The sequence below is a fragment of the Athene cunicularia genome (assembly GCF_003259725.1).
Source record: "Athene cunicularia isolate RWA chromosome 1 unlocalized genomic scaffold, athCun1 chr1_part2, whole genome shotgun sequence".
Classification (NCBI taxonomy): Eukaryota; Metazoa; Chordata; class Aves; order Strigiformes; family Strigidae; genus Athene; species Athene cunicularia.
This window is the reverse complement of record NW_020799092.1, coordinates 24340291-24356641: the sequence shown is the minus strand read 5'-3', so window position 1 is coordinate 24356641 and position 16351 is coordinate 24340291. Positions and strand designations below refer to the sequence as shown.

Genomic DNA, 16351 nt, shown 5'->3' with positions numbered 1-16351 from the left:
AATTACAGTACTCTGTCTTTAAAAACGTAAAGGGGGGGAAAAAATACAATTCTTTGCCACTTACTTAGGTTCATTAAGATCCAAAGGAAATTGTTAAATAACCAAAATTACCGTTTTCAAACTCCTTGAATAATCATTTATGCTGATGAAAGCAATTTAGTTGAAACTACATACGTAACCTGTTGTATGGTTTTTTGCAATTACTTCAGATTAAAATTGCCAGAACTTGAAATTCTTTACTTAAAACTGTTTCATATATCCTTTTGTGCCTCACTGTATAAATCTACAAAGACAGAGATTATGCCTGTGCTCTTTAGCCGGGCGAGATTCCAGTAGAAACTGAAATCAAGTGGTGTTATTGCTGAGAAAATATTGTGCTATCAAAGCCAAAAGGGGAAAAAATAACAGGATGAATTATAATGTTCAACGGTGAGATGACTGGTTACTACGCTATTTCAAAACCGCTCTTCTGATTTAGACACGTTGTATTTTTAATCCGATGTGTATCGTTATAGTTACCTTAAGATGTATATCACCTTTGGACTTGGTTCGCAGTCACATAATCATTCAGCTTGCTCTGTGAATATAGACTGTTCACATTAATAAAGATTTGCAGTGTACACTGTATTAATGTCACCCAGCTGTATCCATCAGTGGATAGTGGTGGTGGTTTTCACATCATTAGGCGATTAAGCAACACCTGAGGTTCAGGGTGATGCAACATCTGTCATCCAGGGTCTTTATTCTGCAAGTCCTTGATAAGGAAACAGAAAAGACTTCCATATTTCTTTCTCATATCCATTAGGAAGGCTGCGTGTGACAGGAGGAAGTGATGCATCCTTTTACACCTCCTGTCCCCTCTAAATGAGGATCTCCTGTATTATTAATGAGTCATCCTTCTGTGTTATAATTAAACCATATACTGTATTTCTGGAAATCTTGAGAATTTTAACTAGATCATATATTTTGAGATTGGTCACTTTGCGTTCTGTACAACTTTCTCAAAACCTGTTTTGAGATTACGTAGAGAAAAAATTCAGAGTTCTTAATTAGATGTGTGGAGTTACTCATTTTTAATACAATTCATGACTTGTGTCCATAGGCATTTTCATGAGAACTTTAGATTGACTAAGAGAAGCTGATATAAAAAGAGAGGAAAAAACTATGGTTCCTTGTGTATGATGGATATAAATACCCTTATTTTAGAATCCTAGTGAGAAAGTTAGACAGGTCATCTGAATTTTGAAGGTTAGACATTTAATATTCTATTAGACTGAAAAAGTGAATGCTTTGAGGAGGAGGAGGACTTGGTGAAGGTTTTGTCATTTCTATTAACATAAAACCTTTATTAATTTGTGCTTTTTTTTTTTTCTTTTCCCCAAATTCATCTATATGCTTGTAACCAAATTTGTGTTTCACTGACATTTCTTAATTCAGAATTTTTGAGTATGTATAATCAGGTACTTTAGTAACACAGCAGCAGTTACAAATTTTCTTCTTTATAGTGTAATCCACATTGCTTTGTACTATGTGCAAATTTTAATCAGTTCAATATGATCAACTTGAATTAATTAAAGCTAAGCACATCATCTGCAATTTTATTTTCTTAGTCATAGGCCAACTTTTTGGCTTTTTGCAAATCCCTGTTGTACCATTCTCTTGGCACCAAGGAGATCCTAAAGAGCCTTAGAGAGTTAATGATGGATGTGCTCAGCAAAGGCGTTTTGGCATGCACCTGCAAGGCTGTCAAATTGCAAGAGAGAAGAGACAATTGTTCCACTCTTGACGTTATTGTGAGTTCTCAGTGCAAAGATCAAAAGTTGGGTCAAGGTCTCTTCCATCCCTAGATTTCTGTGATACCATTTTAGTGACATTAGAATTGAGTCCCCAAGAGACAAGGACAGAAAACAGAAGGCCCTTTTTCCCATTGTGTTCCATGACATGCAAGGACACTCTTGTGGTCTCCGTATTTGTGTTGTGAAAATCCAGAACTCACATGCATTTTAATTTAAAAAAAAAATATAATAATGTTGTGGTCTGTAGAATTTCTCTGCCCATGTAGCAGGATAGGATAAGCCTAGAGTAACTGCAGGGCCACCACAAAATTCCATTACTTACCAGATTCCCTCAGCTGTACAGATTTGAGAAGGAATTAATTTTTTTTTTTTTTTATTGCTCACTGTACAAATAAAATGAGTCGATAACTTTGTGCATGAGGATGGTTTATTCTGTTCCTAAATATGTTTTGCTACAGCTGAGGAGTTCAGTGTTAGGTTTTTTTTTGTTCCACTTCTAATTTACACCTAAGCCCTTTAATGTGAAGATACTTTAACCTCACTACCGTTATCTGTTAACTTTTTTTGTTGGTTTTTTAGCTGGGGAATTATTGGAAACATTTCAGAACTGGTTATATGCAGAAATTTTCAAGCTATTTTTATCCCAAATCTTGCAACTTCCTTGCTCTATTTTTCAGTTATATCTCTTTCTTTGCTGTTTTTACCCTTCTGCTGAACTTTGATTTAAAAAAGTAGATGGGAAAGTTGGCCTTACCATATGTGTTTTGATGAATCTTTCCTGTGATTATTTCCTGCAATTGGATTCCTGCAGCAAAGCCAGTGGGATCAAAATTTTGAGACTTAATCAAGTTGTCTGCGGAGCTAGAGAAACATGTAACGAAGTAATTTTTCTTACCTACAGCAATAGTAAGATTAGATAAATGAAGCAACATGCTGTGGTTTCCTGTTTACTTTTTGCATTCAAGTCAGCGTGAATAATAAAAAGACTAAGCAGTCTTTACCCTTGTGTTAGAAATTTAGCAAGATGCTTCAATGACTTCTCTCTCTCTCGTTAATATGAATATATGTTGGGTTTTTTTTTCCTGCTTTGGCTGTAGACTACTGACTTGTATTATTTGGACAAGTGTATTTTTTCCTCCTTTGGCCTCCCCCGCTACCCCTCCTTTCTTAATAACAGTACCTTGTCTTTTGTCTTCATAATGTAAGACAAGGTATTGCCAAGGTAAAAAACTACTATTCTCTTTGCGGTTGTATGTCCTTGATGTTGTTCTTTCTCTCCAAAGCCATAATACAAATCTCCATCTGGAAAAAGCAGCAGCATAGCCAGTCTAGTAACCAAAGGAAGCTGCTTTGGGGAATATACTGTACCCATGTTGTTGAGAAGTCTCCACTGGCTGACAGTTGCAGAAGTAATTTGGAGTTGTGTAGAGCATAAAGCTTGCAGATTATTATGTTTTGCTGGTGATTTTTTTCCTCCTCCTTTAGAATCTTCCGCTTGTGGTGGTGTAAGTGATGACCTGCTGAGAGCCATGGGTACTCAGTCTGGTATGTTTTGAAACAAGGAGGTCTTGTCTTTGATGACATTGTTGCAGCTGCAGCTTTATGAAGTGCTTCTCCAGCAGCTGTCCTGAATTTTGCTGCAGTAGTTTGGCTTCAAATTCCAAACTTGAGGTTTCCAGTAAAATGTGTCTGTCATCAAAAAGCAAAAGCTGCAATCCCTTCAATACTGAAGGAGAAGTCCAGTAGTAAGCGTGGTCTCAAAAACACCTATCTGAAGAGTGCAGAATTAATTTTCTGTTCCCTGAAACTTAATGCTTAATTACTTATTTTAATCCATTCATATGTTTACCACTGACAATGCTAAATTTATCCCAGATTCACTGCAGGCTGATCCCTCAACGTGAATCCATCAACTTTTAATCTACAATAGTAATTTTAGAAAGATACCTGTATTTCGTGTGATATCATCTTTGCCTATCTTCAATATCTACTGTATCATCCTGTCACATCTTAAAGCTTCATTAAAATGAAAACTGAAAACCTGACTGTTAAGTCAAGTGCTCCTGAAAACTAAAAGGTGGGATTTTTTTTCTCATTTTACTTCAATATATACCAAACTCCAGTGTGTTGGAAGGGGACAGTTTGCTTTAGAGACTGCTAGTGGCGCATAGTATCACAACTTCACAGCAACTTTCAAATAATTGTGATGTAACTCCAGTCTCCTTGGTATCTAAGTAGAACAACTACAGTCTGACTATGTTATCTGTAGTTTCAGCTTTGTATATAACATTATTTTTCACCTCCCAGCCTAAAATAGTGATTCTCTGTGACATCTATTATTAACCATCTGTTGTATTTCTTCTAGAAGCGAGGAAATTGTGCTCCTGGTGAATCTCCTATTCATGAAGATTCCCATTAAATGTAGCTATTTAGAAAGCACTCATGGCAATGGAATAGCAGTTGTACAACCGTGGAAAGGTTTACCCTATGGTTGCCCGGCCATGCACATTATTAGTTTTTCAGTTTGTGCCTGCTGCAAACACCATGCAGTCATCATTTCTATTGTACATACTTATTCCCCGATAGTTTAAAATACATTCTCACAGTAATAAAAAATATTGTTCTTATTAACGCCTTTATTTGCTGTTAGCTTTTCAGTTAGGCTTAATTAATCCGGTTCTGTAGATATCATCTTAATACTAGAAGACAATTCTATGAGCGTGACTCACCAGGAGCCCATCAGATAACATTTTTTTAATTATTATTATTTGGTTTGATAACAATAGCAATTTATATGTGTAGGAAAATTGCTGTTGCTTTTAACCATACATGTTTACCATGGATTAATTTGGAACATGTCCGCGTACTGATAAATGAAGGAGATCTTTAGGGCCAGATCAAGCAGCCAGCCCTCCGCTTCAGGGCTTTTCAGGAAGCATAGTCTGATAGTCTTCAGGCACTTTCCTGGAGAGATGGTAATTTGTGGTTATGAAGCTCCACAGAAGCCGTGTGTAATCTCTGCCAAGTCATTTGTAGCCATATTAAAACAGCATGTGATGGTGCCTGAGACTGGCTTGTGTACTTAAGACAGTTCAAGATTTAAAAAAGAAAAAAATCTATTAGAGACTTCTGCCCTCAGTGTGGACTCAGGATCTGACAAGCCTGGATAGAAAGCAGTCTGAGTGTCTTACAAATCCTTCATTTAGGTGGCGGTGTATATCTCTAGTTCCTTCTTCCATATCAAAGGAGGTGATGTGATGCGTTTGGCCCTTCGTTACGTTGCGGTAAGTCTTTCTGCTTTGTGCCTGCCTTGTGTGGGGCCTGTAATCCAGTGTGTATCAGAAGCCATACAGACACTTGCCAGAACTAAACGCTAACCATTTATTACTCAGAGATTATGCAGACACTGCTGAGTTCCATGCTGGGTAGAATCAGATCTTGGTCAGGAAGACATACATCATATAGATTCACTCACATGGCTCCATTTATAAAACAACCGTAACAGCATTCACAGAAGTATCATGAGAGTTAAGATGCTAAGTATCAACGGGGATAACAGAAAAGTATTTTGAATAAATAGGGGATGATCAGTATCTCTGTGATTTATATCCATCTCAAATAATTTCTTGCCTTTTTTTTTTTTTTTTTTGTTCTCACAGCCAGTAGAAAATATCTTGCCCAGAGGAAAAATATGAATTGGTCTCGTGTGGCATAACACGTGGGAAGTTGGGTTGACTTGAAACCAACCCAGGCTAAACCAGTGTTACTCAGCCTGTAGTCTATAAAACATGAGAAAGTCTGCTAAATAATTCCTTGTTCTGCTCTTTCATTACATCAAGTGTATGCATTGTTCACTGAATGTACAGGTACCAAATTTAATTGGTTTGTTATTTGGTTTCGTAGTGGAACTGTGAACATTGCTCTCCTAATTTTTAAGTAGTCTGTTTAATACTCTTCATTCATTAAACAAGAGAAGAATACAAGGTGGTGATACAGGATTTGGGTTTTGTTATTATTATTTAGAAAGAGAAGCAGAATGTACTGACACTGAAGATAGTGAGTGCTTTAGTAGATGTTTCCTCGTAGGAGGGAACCAGAAATGGCAGACTGCACTTTAAATAAATGTGAATTTTAACACAATTCCCTGTAATTTTCATGTCAGTATTATAAAATCCCATGATCTTGGACAGAACAGTCAAAATCTGCACATATCAATAGTGGAATGTTGCTCCTCAACAGTAAGGAGAAAGGGAAAAATCAGTATTTTAAAAAAAAAAATCTGACTTCCTTATATTTAATCAGCATTTTCCATGTAGTTGATATTACACCATAAGGAAGACACTTATTTTCTACAAGTTCAAGTTTTTGCCAAAGCTTTTGTTTCGGAAACCTTTAAAAATCAATGAGGTTTCTGTCCGCATAACATGCTTGGGTGACTTTAATAGTGGGAGGGTCCCTACTATGGTCAGAGTTTTGCCTGCATCCAAAAGTTTGCAGCTTCAGGGCCTCAATTTGCAATATTGTGCAAGTGCATTTCATTGTGTAAGATACTCAGATGCTTGAGCACTGTTTGTATATATTTCTGTACGTTTATCTTAAGTATGGTGAATCTTATCGCTAGACCAAGAAGCAATTCTAGTTAACAGTTGTGGTAACTCTATATATTTAGTGTATGGCAGTAGCCTATAAATAACTTGGTCAAGGAATCCTGTGTTCCTAATCCACTGATACATCTCTCCAGAGGTTGCTCATGTGTTTTCTGAATGTAAATATTTCCATTATTGGTTGTCTGGGTTTAGATAATACCTATTTTTCACCTTCTACAGTAGTCTGAGCAGGTGCTGCAACCAGTTTTAGTTCCTTTCTGTACTCAATTGTTTGAAAGCAAATTTCCTTCTCGTATTTATATGAAAAAAAGTTTGCATTTTCTTACATTCCTGTGTCCATCTGGGAGACAGTGGAGATTCTGAGAGGGTTAACAGGGTGTTTTCCCACCCCCCTTCACTAGACCAGGCAAATCTGTTTTAAAGATGTGTCCAACATATGGTATTATTTTAATGGTTTCACTGATCAAGTTCAGAGCATAAAATCCTTACGGTTTAGAAGTTGCAGCATTATTTATTTAAGGAGAAAGAAACATTTTCACATGGCAATATAATTTATTAAACATCACTCTTTCCTAGAGGTTCAGTCTTGAGCACTGATGGTTTTCTAATATGTAGCAGATACTGTATAAAATATGGCCATGAAGAACCCTGGTTTTATATACTTAGTAAGTGTTATCAATAGTAGAAATTCACAGGTGGACAGACAAAAATGTCCTGTTCTGGGATTAACTCTAAAATAAGCTCTGCTACACATATGTACCATATGGATCTGTTTTCCTTCTCATCCATTATAGAAATGAGAGGAAGTAGTTCATTGTTTCCTCATCCAACTCTCAGATTTGCAGGTTCCTCAAGGTAATATTTTTTTTTATATGGTCTATTTAATGTGCTAGGGAATTTTTTTAAGCCTTCTGTTGAATCTGTGGGGAGAAGTTCATGTCAGTGCACTGGGAAAGAGTTCTGAGCCCACAGTTTTACTAGAAAATATAATCGTGTAGCTGAACTTCTGCAGCTACAGAATTTTTCAGAATCGTGTCAGGCTCGTTCACTAGTGTGAGTTAATTGTGGGGGAAAAAAACCAACAAAACCCATAGATCATAAAAATTGTAGCGAACAAACCTTCATCTTTGACTTTTCCTCAAAGAGGGACGTCTACTGATCAAAACATGCGAAGTCATTTTTGAGTCTGTAATTAAACTGTAATGTTCTGCTGAACTCTGGGTGTGTTAGCCAATATCCAGTATAGTATATGTGAAGAATCCTAACATTAAGTTGCAATAGTCCATTTCAAGGGCAGGAGAATTCTGCAAAAGCTACGATTTTTAACCATACAAGAAAACCCATAATTTTTCTGAAATAATTTTTCTCTAAAAATGTTTAGAAAGTGGCCACGGAATTAATATACAGTCATTTATCCAGTTAGCACTGAAGTTCAGATCGTTGTTCAGAAGTATCATTACTGTATTTCGTAATGCAGACTGATGCTAAAATGATTTAAAGAAAATAATACATCTCATTACAGATGTACATATAGTTAGGCCAAACAGAAATACCTAAATGTGAATTCAGTAGCCACGCCAGTGGTTGACTCTAAGCAAGCAGTTGCGTTACATCTGGATGAACTGCTCCATGAGCAACCCAGTATATTTTTAACATCATGTGGAATGAGTCTCTGTGCAAAGAATGCCACTGACAGAATTTTTTAGTAAATTATTTACGTGCATGAACAAATCGAGTCATAAATTCTTCCTTAGACTTAACTGAAGTATATTCTTGATTCCACTGATTTCAAAGGGACTTGAATTTTTTACTCTAGTCCTTAATTATTAAGTAGATAAATATGTAGGAAAGCAGTTTTTCATTATCAACACTTTTTACTAGTATTCTATCCTCCATGGATGCATCTATCTTAAGTGTTGATCAAATAATGCTAATTTAGAACTATAGAATAAAATGGAAAATCGTTCCAGAGTCTTTTCATGAAAGAATGTAATAAGTTCACTTTATTGTTAGTTTAGGCTTATATTAGTTTTCTACAAAGATGAGTGCATTTAATGAAATTATCAAAAAAATCACAATCTGAAGCATGTTTATGATCATTCCTTATATTTACTGTTTTTTAAAAAAAATATTTTTATTAATAAATTCATATAATATAAAACTGTATAGAAAAGTGAGAAAAATAAATTACAGTTAGTTTGCAAATAGTGAATAGAAAAAGCATTGCTATATTTATCAGTAATGAAAATATGTAGAGAAATGACGACTGCATAAAAAAAGAAACTTTGTCAAATGTTACAACAAAATCTCAATTGCTTTTACCTACAGTGTTAAAATGTCCTCTTCCTACTGAACGTTACTTAAAAAGGAGACAGAAAATATGTAGGATTGCTCATACCACTAGTCCTTTGAAAAAAATGTAATGATGCCATGATGATGTCTATAAATAATTACTTGTGACTAATCAATATTCAGCTTCAAGGAACTACCTTGGCAGTGAATCCTCTTCAACAGCTAACGAGCAGCTACTTGTAAACAACAAATAAATGGGAAACCCTTCATATCAGCCTCGCTGATCTAGACGTGCCAAACTCGATCTTCACAACACCTTCTCTTACACAGCAGTTTCTATGTTTTCAATTCCCCAGAACATTCATTTTGCCTTTGAAATTTCCTGTCTTTGCATGAACTTGACTATCCTTGAGTGAAAAGGTTATTTTTTAGGACTTGAAGTCTTTCCCTACCAACCAACCCCAATTTTGGGGATGAATATAGACATATGTGTCGCTGGTCTAGAAGGTTTTCTTGATGTACTACTTTGCACGAGTGCCATAAGAAATCTACAGGACTGAAAACCTGATTTCTTATTTTATAATCTTTAAGGAGAGCTGCTTTGCGTCATTCAATTATAATGGCGTGATTATTTTTTATCTGTTTTACAGTACACGTATGTGTGATCATCTATGAAACATACCAGTAATAAAAGTAAAATTTAAAATTTTACTCAATATCTCTGCTCTTTTTAAATCTCTGGTCATTGTATTTGTTGAATCTCATGATAAAAAGAAGATTGCAGCTTGTGTTAGTATTACAGACCCAGAATAGTGAGCTGATCTGTATTTGAATACGTTAATCATCAGATTATCGTTTGAAGTACAGGTAAATTGTTCAGTGCATATTTGTATAAATGTAGCTACCATTTTCTACAATTACAAATATATTTGGCATTGGAAAACAGCATTGTCTGAGAAATAGCTTTGAAAAACACACCTTGGTGTTTCTATAAAAGGGAAATTTGAAGAGCCATATGTAACATTCATTTAGCTTTCTTCACTTTTCTGGGTGAACTTCAAGCCACAGTGAGATGAATAACGAAACATATCTTTACTGTGGTGAGAGCAGAATTTCATCCTTAAACCAAAAATTATGTTTTCCATAAGATATTTTATTAGTTACTAGTAATGGATAATAGAATTCTGACATACAGTACTATTTATAGAGTTCTGACTGGATTTCTCTTCTAGCAATTTGAAATGTTTAACAGGTTGGAGAAAATTCAGTAGAGGAAACTAAGTGCATATGCCATGGAAACATATCTATTTGCAGGTAGATATTACAAGGGGAAAACACAGAGGATGTGCATGCTCAGCTATTTGTGTAAGGAACTGCTTCCCACTTCAGGCATCGGCCATGTAGGCTTTCACTCCATTTTACAGAAAATTTGAGCTGCGTGATAAAAGCTAATAAAATGTAGAGCTAAGAGTAATTATTTTGGTTTGAGCTATGGGTTTATGAAGTGATACAGAAGAAGATGGACTGACTTAAAAGCAGAGCAGAGCAGCCTGGGGTGAAAGCAGTCACCTGGTGGCAGCATTCTGCACAGTTACCTGTGAGCCTTTCTTTTTATTTCCCAAGTCAAATTCTTGCGTCCAGTGATGGGATTTCTGCTGAGGCCTATGCCTGCCTTCAGGGCATGACTTTTGTGGCTCAAAGGCACATCATTCTGGGTGCTCTGGAGATATGACTGAGGTGGGAGCCCCCAGGGAGTCTCATCCAGTCGTCTTTGGCTGGAAGGATGGTGAAATCACACTTAGACCTCAAAAGTGGACTGAAGGTTTAAACACAGGGGGAAAAAAACAGCTGTGAGTGTGTTAGAAAGTCCTGCAAGGATCAGCTCATTTTTGGAAAATGAATGTATCTCAATGATTATGGGAAGTGAGGGAGTGGTATAGACCCTATGGAGTTTACATGTCGTATGAGGAGCGGCTGAGGGAACCGAGGGGGGTTTAGACCGGAGAAGAGGAGGCTGAGGGGGGACCTTAACACCCTCTACAACTCCTGAAAGGAGGGTGCAGAGAGCTGGGTTTGAGCCTCTTTAGCCTAGTAGTAAGCAACAGGCCCAGAGGGAATGGCCTCAAGCTGCCCAGGGCAGGGTCCGGCTGGCTCTGAGGAAGGATTTCTGTGCAGAAGGGGCTGTTGGGCGTTGGAATGGGCTGCCCAGGGCAGGGGGGAGTCCCCAGGATCCCTGGAGGGGTTGAAGAGTCGGGCTGACCCAGCGCTGAGGGATCTGCGGGAGTTGGGAACGGTCAGTGCTAGGTGAACGGTTGGACTGGATGATCTTCAAGGTCTTTTCCAACCAAGATGATTCTGTGATCCTGACTTCAGGAATGGCTTTTCCAAGTCTTATATAGCCAGTTCCTCAGGAGGTTCCATGAAAGTACATAGAGAGGCAGCTTCTGGTTCTTAAAAAAAATCTTAAAAAAAAAAAAAAAAAAAAAAAATCTGTATGGAGTTAAAAAGATACTGTTGAGCAACTTAAAATAATAAACTTCAAGGACATTAAAACTTGGATGTAATTAAAGCTGTGCCAATAGGACACAAAGCACAGAACTGGGAACTTTGAACTGAAGAGATTTCATATGGTGGAAGAGAAACGTTGATCAATAATAACAACGGTGACGATATGATGTAGAAAATTGCCCTCGTGGTAGATCTGGACCAAGACGGTGTATTTCAGTATCTATAGAATTACAACAGTTGGGTTGGTTTGGTTGTTTGAATGCGCCATCCCTAAGACGTTATTCATTTGCATATGAGTCACATGGAGTTTGAATTTGCCAGATGTCCATTTATGTTTGTTTAAGTAATGAGATCATTCCGTGAAGTGAACAGGACCTAAAAATGTAGAGGGAAGACTGTTTAGAAAAACAAGGTCTAAAATGCCTTACTTAAATATTTTTACATCTCGTGGTATATTATGCAAGCGGTGTTGGGGCACTGATAAAAAAAAAAAAAAAAAAAAAAAAAAAAAAAAAAAGCGTCCGTTGGTAACACTTCATTAAACAATATATTATATAACAAAACTTAATTGGATTTATTTCCCAGTAAATTTCTCCATTAATAGCAGTGTTCTCCTGAATACATGCAAATGTACCATTTTCAAAGCCAGCATCATTTTGCTGCTTCTCATTTTGTGCTATGAGAAGATCCCAAATCTTTTCAGAGTGTTTTGTCATTTACTGTAGCGTGGAAGGGTTTTAAAACACGTTGCTCAAGGCAAAGCTTATTCTTAAACTGAGCAGACGAGGGGCAACTTAATTCTGAACTTTTATGTTATTGAATTTACATAAACTTTTAACAAGCAATAAACTTTTCTTATGCACAAAGGGAGACTACCAACTAACCGCTTGAGTTCAACAAAGACTCCTCCAATGTGTACTTAATTCATTTGAGACTTTTAAAATCTTGCTCAAGCCTGAAGAAATTCTGTTTTGTTCGTATTGCAGCCAATCACTGCAGACTTCAAACATTTACATTAGTACTTGGTGAAATAAATTTAACCATATACAATTTGAGATTGCTGCCTTGGTAAAGAAAGTTAACAGCAGCATATCCCAGCACGCATCTGGCAAGCTACTTTGAACCCTTTCAAGCAGAATCTGCAAGGAAATGCTGCAAGAAAATGGAGCATTTAGCCAAAGCTCTTGGTCAAAGTTCGACAAAGAACTATCTAGGAGTATAGATGATATAATACGCAGTAAAAGAAAACCACTGACAATTAGCTTCATGCAAAGCTCCTCCAACTGATTCATCTACCAGAAGCAACAGAATTCGATAAGATGTTTAGAGAAAGAGCTTTCACATGTTCTTTCTTAAGACATAACAGATGATACTGTGTGAATTGCACTCTATCTGCCCAATTCTCCAGAGAAATATGGGGCACAAGCACAAAACCATCTGCAAGCTTCCCCGTGCAAATTGTTCTTTATATTCCAGACCAGAGAAGACGAAGGAGACAAGACACCTTTCAAGTCAGAAGAAATGCACCGTCACAACAGCTTTTTTACGTTGCTCGTTTGTTCCCAGATTGTCTTTTCTAGATACAGCTCCTTTAGAACTTAGTTTGCTTTTCCTAAGCCTTTCATTTTCCTGTCAGTAGCAGCTGTTACTTAAATATATCAAGAGCAGACTTTTCTGAAATTTATTTGAACTAGATCTGCTTTAAAATCTGTTGTAAATCAGCGGGCTAGGTTCACATCAGGCTGCGTATGGAACGCTAACGTCTGCTTTTGCTAAGAGATGCAAAAATTTGCACAACAGCTGGAAACTTGCAGAAGTAGCACCAGCAGGCGTATTACTGAAGGAGAGTTTTATGGTTGTGTGCCTTCTAGAAAATACCTGTGTGTGTCTTCTGCTTGTGACTAGACGGACGCATTAATTTCTGTTGAAACAAAATGCCAAAATGTTCAGGCTACCGGAGCTTGGTTTTGCGTGTTAGAGGAACTTAAAGAGCAGCAAAGCACAGGGTCATAAAAATATTTGCCTTTGTGTCTTCAGTCACAGTGCTGCAGCTATACCCTGAGTGCATTTTCAGAGTGAAGTGAGAAGGTATCGGTAATTTTGCCTTGCGTTCTTTATTAATTTATATATATATATATTTTAAATATCTTACAAAACAAAATGTCCATTCAGGTGATTGTTAGTGCAACTGACTGGACTGCTGAAGGATGAGCATATATGTGCAGAGAAATACCACAGGATCAGCGGTTTTGTTGAAAGCTGTAATTAAAGCTGTGAGAGCTAGATACATAAGGCACGATTTATTATTTTTTTTTTTAAAATAAGGCCATTTGCAGATGATTGCCACCAGTCTGCTCGACCAGCTGCTCTATCCGCTGGGGCCACGTGGCCTCGCGTTAGCATTTTGCTGGTGTTGCAGAGTTTGAGACATTGCTTATGGATTTGTGCGCAACACTTGAACAGAATTGCAGAGCTGGTCTTCTTCCAAGTTCCATTAATTCCTTTCTCTTGAGTGGCAGAACTTTTATGTCCCATCAGCCTTGTACCACTGACTTACAGTGTCACTCTACGTCATCGTTATGTGTGTATTTAGTTGAACTTGTGGCTGGTTAAAGGACAGTCAAGTTGAAAGCATCTCTCAATTGTGGTATTAATTGCTTGGTATTTGAACTTTAAAATTCAAATGGAAGGAATTCTGCAGTGCATTTTATTTATTAATGTGATGATATTAAGAAAATTCAAATAACTATGTCATTTAAATGGCATAACCTACCTAGTTTTGTTACTGTGTTCTTATCTTTTTTGGTGGGGAAGAAAGGGCCATTGTCTTCACTGCAACTCTATAGTTCACATTGTTTGGCAGTAGGGGACTCCAATAAAATATTGGAATAAAAAAAAATATTTAAAAGGCAGAAAATATGACCACTTTTCCTCGGGGAACTATTTAAACCTGCTGCCATTTAAATTTAAATTAACAGTAGACTGAATTTTTCAATATGCAGTTTATGTAGTGTTCATTTTAAAGCAGATGCAGTATCATTTATAAAAGCAACAGCTGCAATTTTAAAAGATGCTGCGGGGATTTATCTAGTGTGGCAGCTAGGCTGTTTAGCTTTTTCAGATTTCTTGCGTAGGATTTGGACAGCTGTTGGAAAGGTACTTTTAGCCTTATGCATGTCTCAATTTGAAGAAACTCAAATACTTCCTTTAAAAGTTGTTACTGCACGCATAGAAGTTACTGAGGTTCTTTTGTTGTTGAATTTGGTTGTTGGAATTTTGTTGTTAAATATGGTTGAATTTTTGCTGACAAATGCCGGCATTTATTTCCAGGTTTTCTTAAAAGTTGATCTATCTTCTCTTTTTTTCTTTTTTTTTTCTTTCTTTTTTTTTTTTTTTTCATTTCAACAGCTTGATCAAGTCGTCCGTCAGAGGAATCTGCATAGTTTGGAACTTTTCCTCTCGTGTGCACAGAAACAGTTGAGCGTTTTATTAAAGGAAGAGCCAACCACTACAGAGGAAAACGGGGACTGACATTCTCAGTACCACTGATAGTGTGATTTGTGAAGCTGCAGATCTCAATCCAGCAAATGAGAAATAAATTTCAAATCTTTTGGGATTGTATCACTGATTCGAGATTGATCTGAAACTATATCTGATAGAAGTATTTGTGGGTGATGTTCTTTTATTTATTTATTTATTTATTTCACTACTATTGTCAGATTGCAAATATGGGAGGGAAAAAAAATCCCTGGAAAAAATTGGTTTTATTTATGATTTTTCTTTCATTCTATTTTCTAGTAGCCCATGATTGAAGTGTTAGATAACTGCAACAGTGATGAGAAAAAATTTCCTGTTATGTCTGTTTTAAATTTGGCATCTTGTGTTGATGGAATTTATCTGGATTTTTGAAATTTTTTAGAAATGGAGAAAAACATTTAGTTGAATATAGATACAAATCCATCTCTGTTTCCAAAGTACCTGCCCAAGTGCATTGCCTCATGTGAGCCTGAGGAGCTGATTAATTCTCACTACTTTTGATGTATAACTGAAGAATCAGTACTGAAACATAAAGAGTGTTGACAGGCATTTCTTTGGGCATTTATAAACAACTCCAGCTCTAGTAATAGGAAAGTTTAAAAACTAAACAATGCGTCTCTTTAGAGTAGTGCAAAACATTGCCATAACCGATGTATAGTGTGTATTTTATTTCTGTTTCTCAAAGCTAGTTTGATTCCAAAAGTCATTTTCTCATGAAAGCACGATTAATGTGACTGACCTCAGTTTCAGGAAGAAGATGTATGTAATTATGTGGAGACTGATACTGCACTGCCTCAGTGGAATTTCTGACAGAATAAGGAGTGCAGCTTCCTGACCTCAGATGCCCTTTCTAAACCCATTGAAGGAAGCAGAAAACTCCCCACTGACATTATTGGACTTTGGATCAAGTCGTAGGTTTCTCTAGTCTTGCAAACAGCAGCGTGGAACGGAATTTCTGTGCCTACACTCTATTGATTGTAGATTTGGGGCCTTAGTTATACAAGAGTTCTGAATGAAATAAGGGAAAATAAATGTTCATGCTTAGGAATGTAAATAAACTGTGAATGATACCTCTCACGGTGAGCTTGTGATTCAGTGGGGGACTTACGGGCGTTTTTTAGTGTGGTTCTTGTTATTCAGTGGTGGGTTTTTTGTTTGACTGTTTTTTTACTTCAGCAGTCCCATTTCATAAATTACTTTTTTATAGTAATAAGGAAGCACCAAATGGCTGGCTATGTATTTGGCAATATGAAATATGTATTGCAGAATTTAGGTCTTTATTTAAACCTTTTCCTGTGCTTCATTTTTGTAATCAAAACCAAAGGGTTTGTCTTCTATATGCAAATGTTCACTGAAGATGCAAATAATGCTGATTTTACTAGATGATGCCTTCACCCTACAAATGGGTGAAGAACCAGTCATCTTTCTGATGTTTCTTGATTGACTGATCAGTTTTCATTTCTTCTGGCGGATGAAAAAATACTTTAGTGTTAACGAATCGCCTACTTATTTATCGTTCCTAAGCCAGTGAAATTCTTGTCTTTGTCAACTGCACCAAAGATGACACAGATGTCCCCGTGGTTTTTTTTTTTTTTGGAAAGTGGAGCCAGT

The 16351-nt window shown here is 36.7% G+C and overlaps 1 protein-coding gene across 6 annotated transcripts in view; it reads left to right on the top strand.

Moving 5' to 3' along the window:
* The window catches only part of CCDC91 (coiled-coil domain containing 91), a 147792-nt gene extending 132674 nt beyond the window's left edge, over positions 1 to 15118 (top strand). For all 6 annotated transcript variants that reach the window (XM_026868472.1, XM_026868467.1, XM_026868470.1 and 3 more), the window contains one exon: positions 14612 to 15118. In XM_026868472.1, coding sequence (XP_026724273.1) covers positions 14612 to 14734 — 123 coding nt within the window. In that variant the 3' untranslated portion in view covers positions 14735 to 15118. The remainder of the gene's footprint in view (positions 1 to 14611) is intronic.
* Positions 15119 to 16351: the final 1233 nt, after the last annotated feature.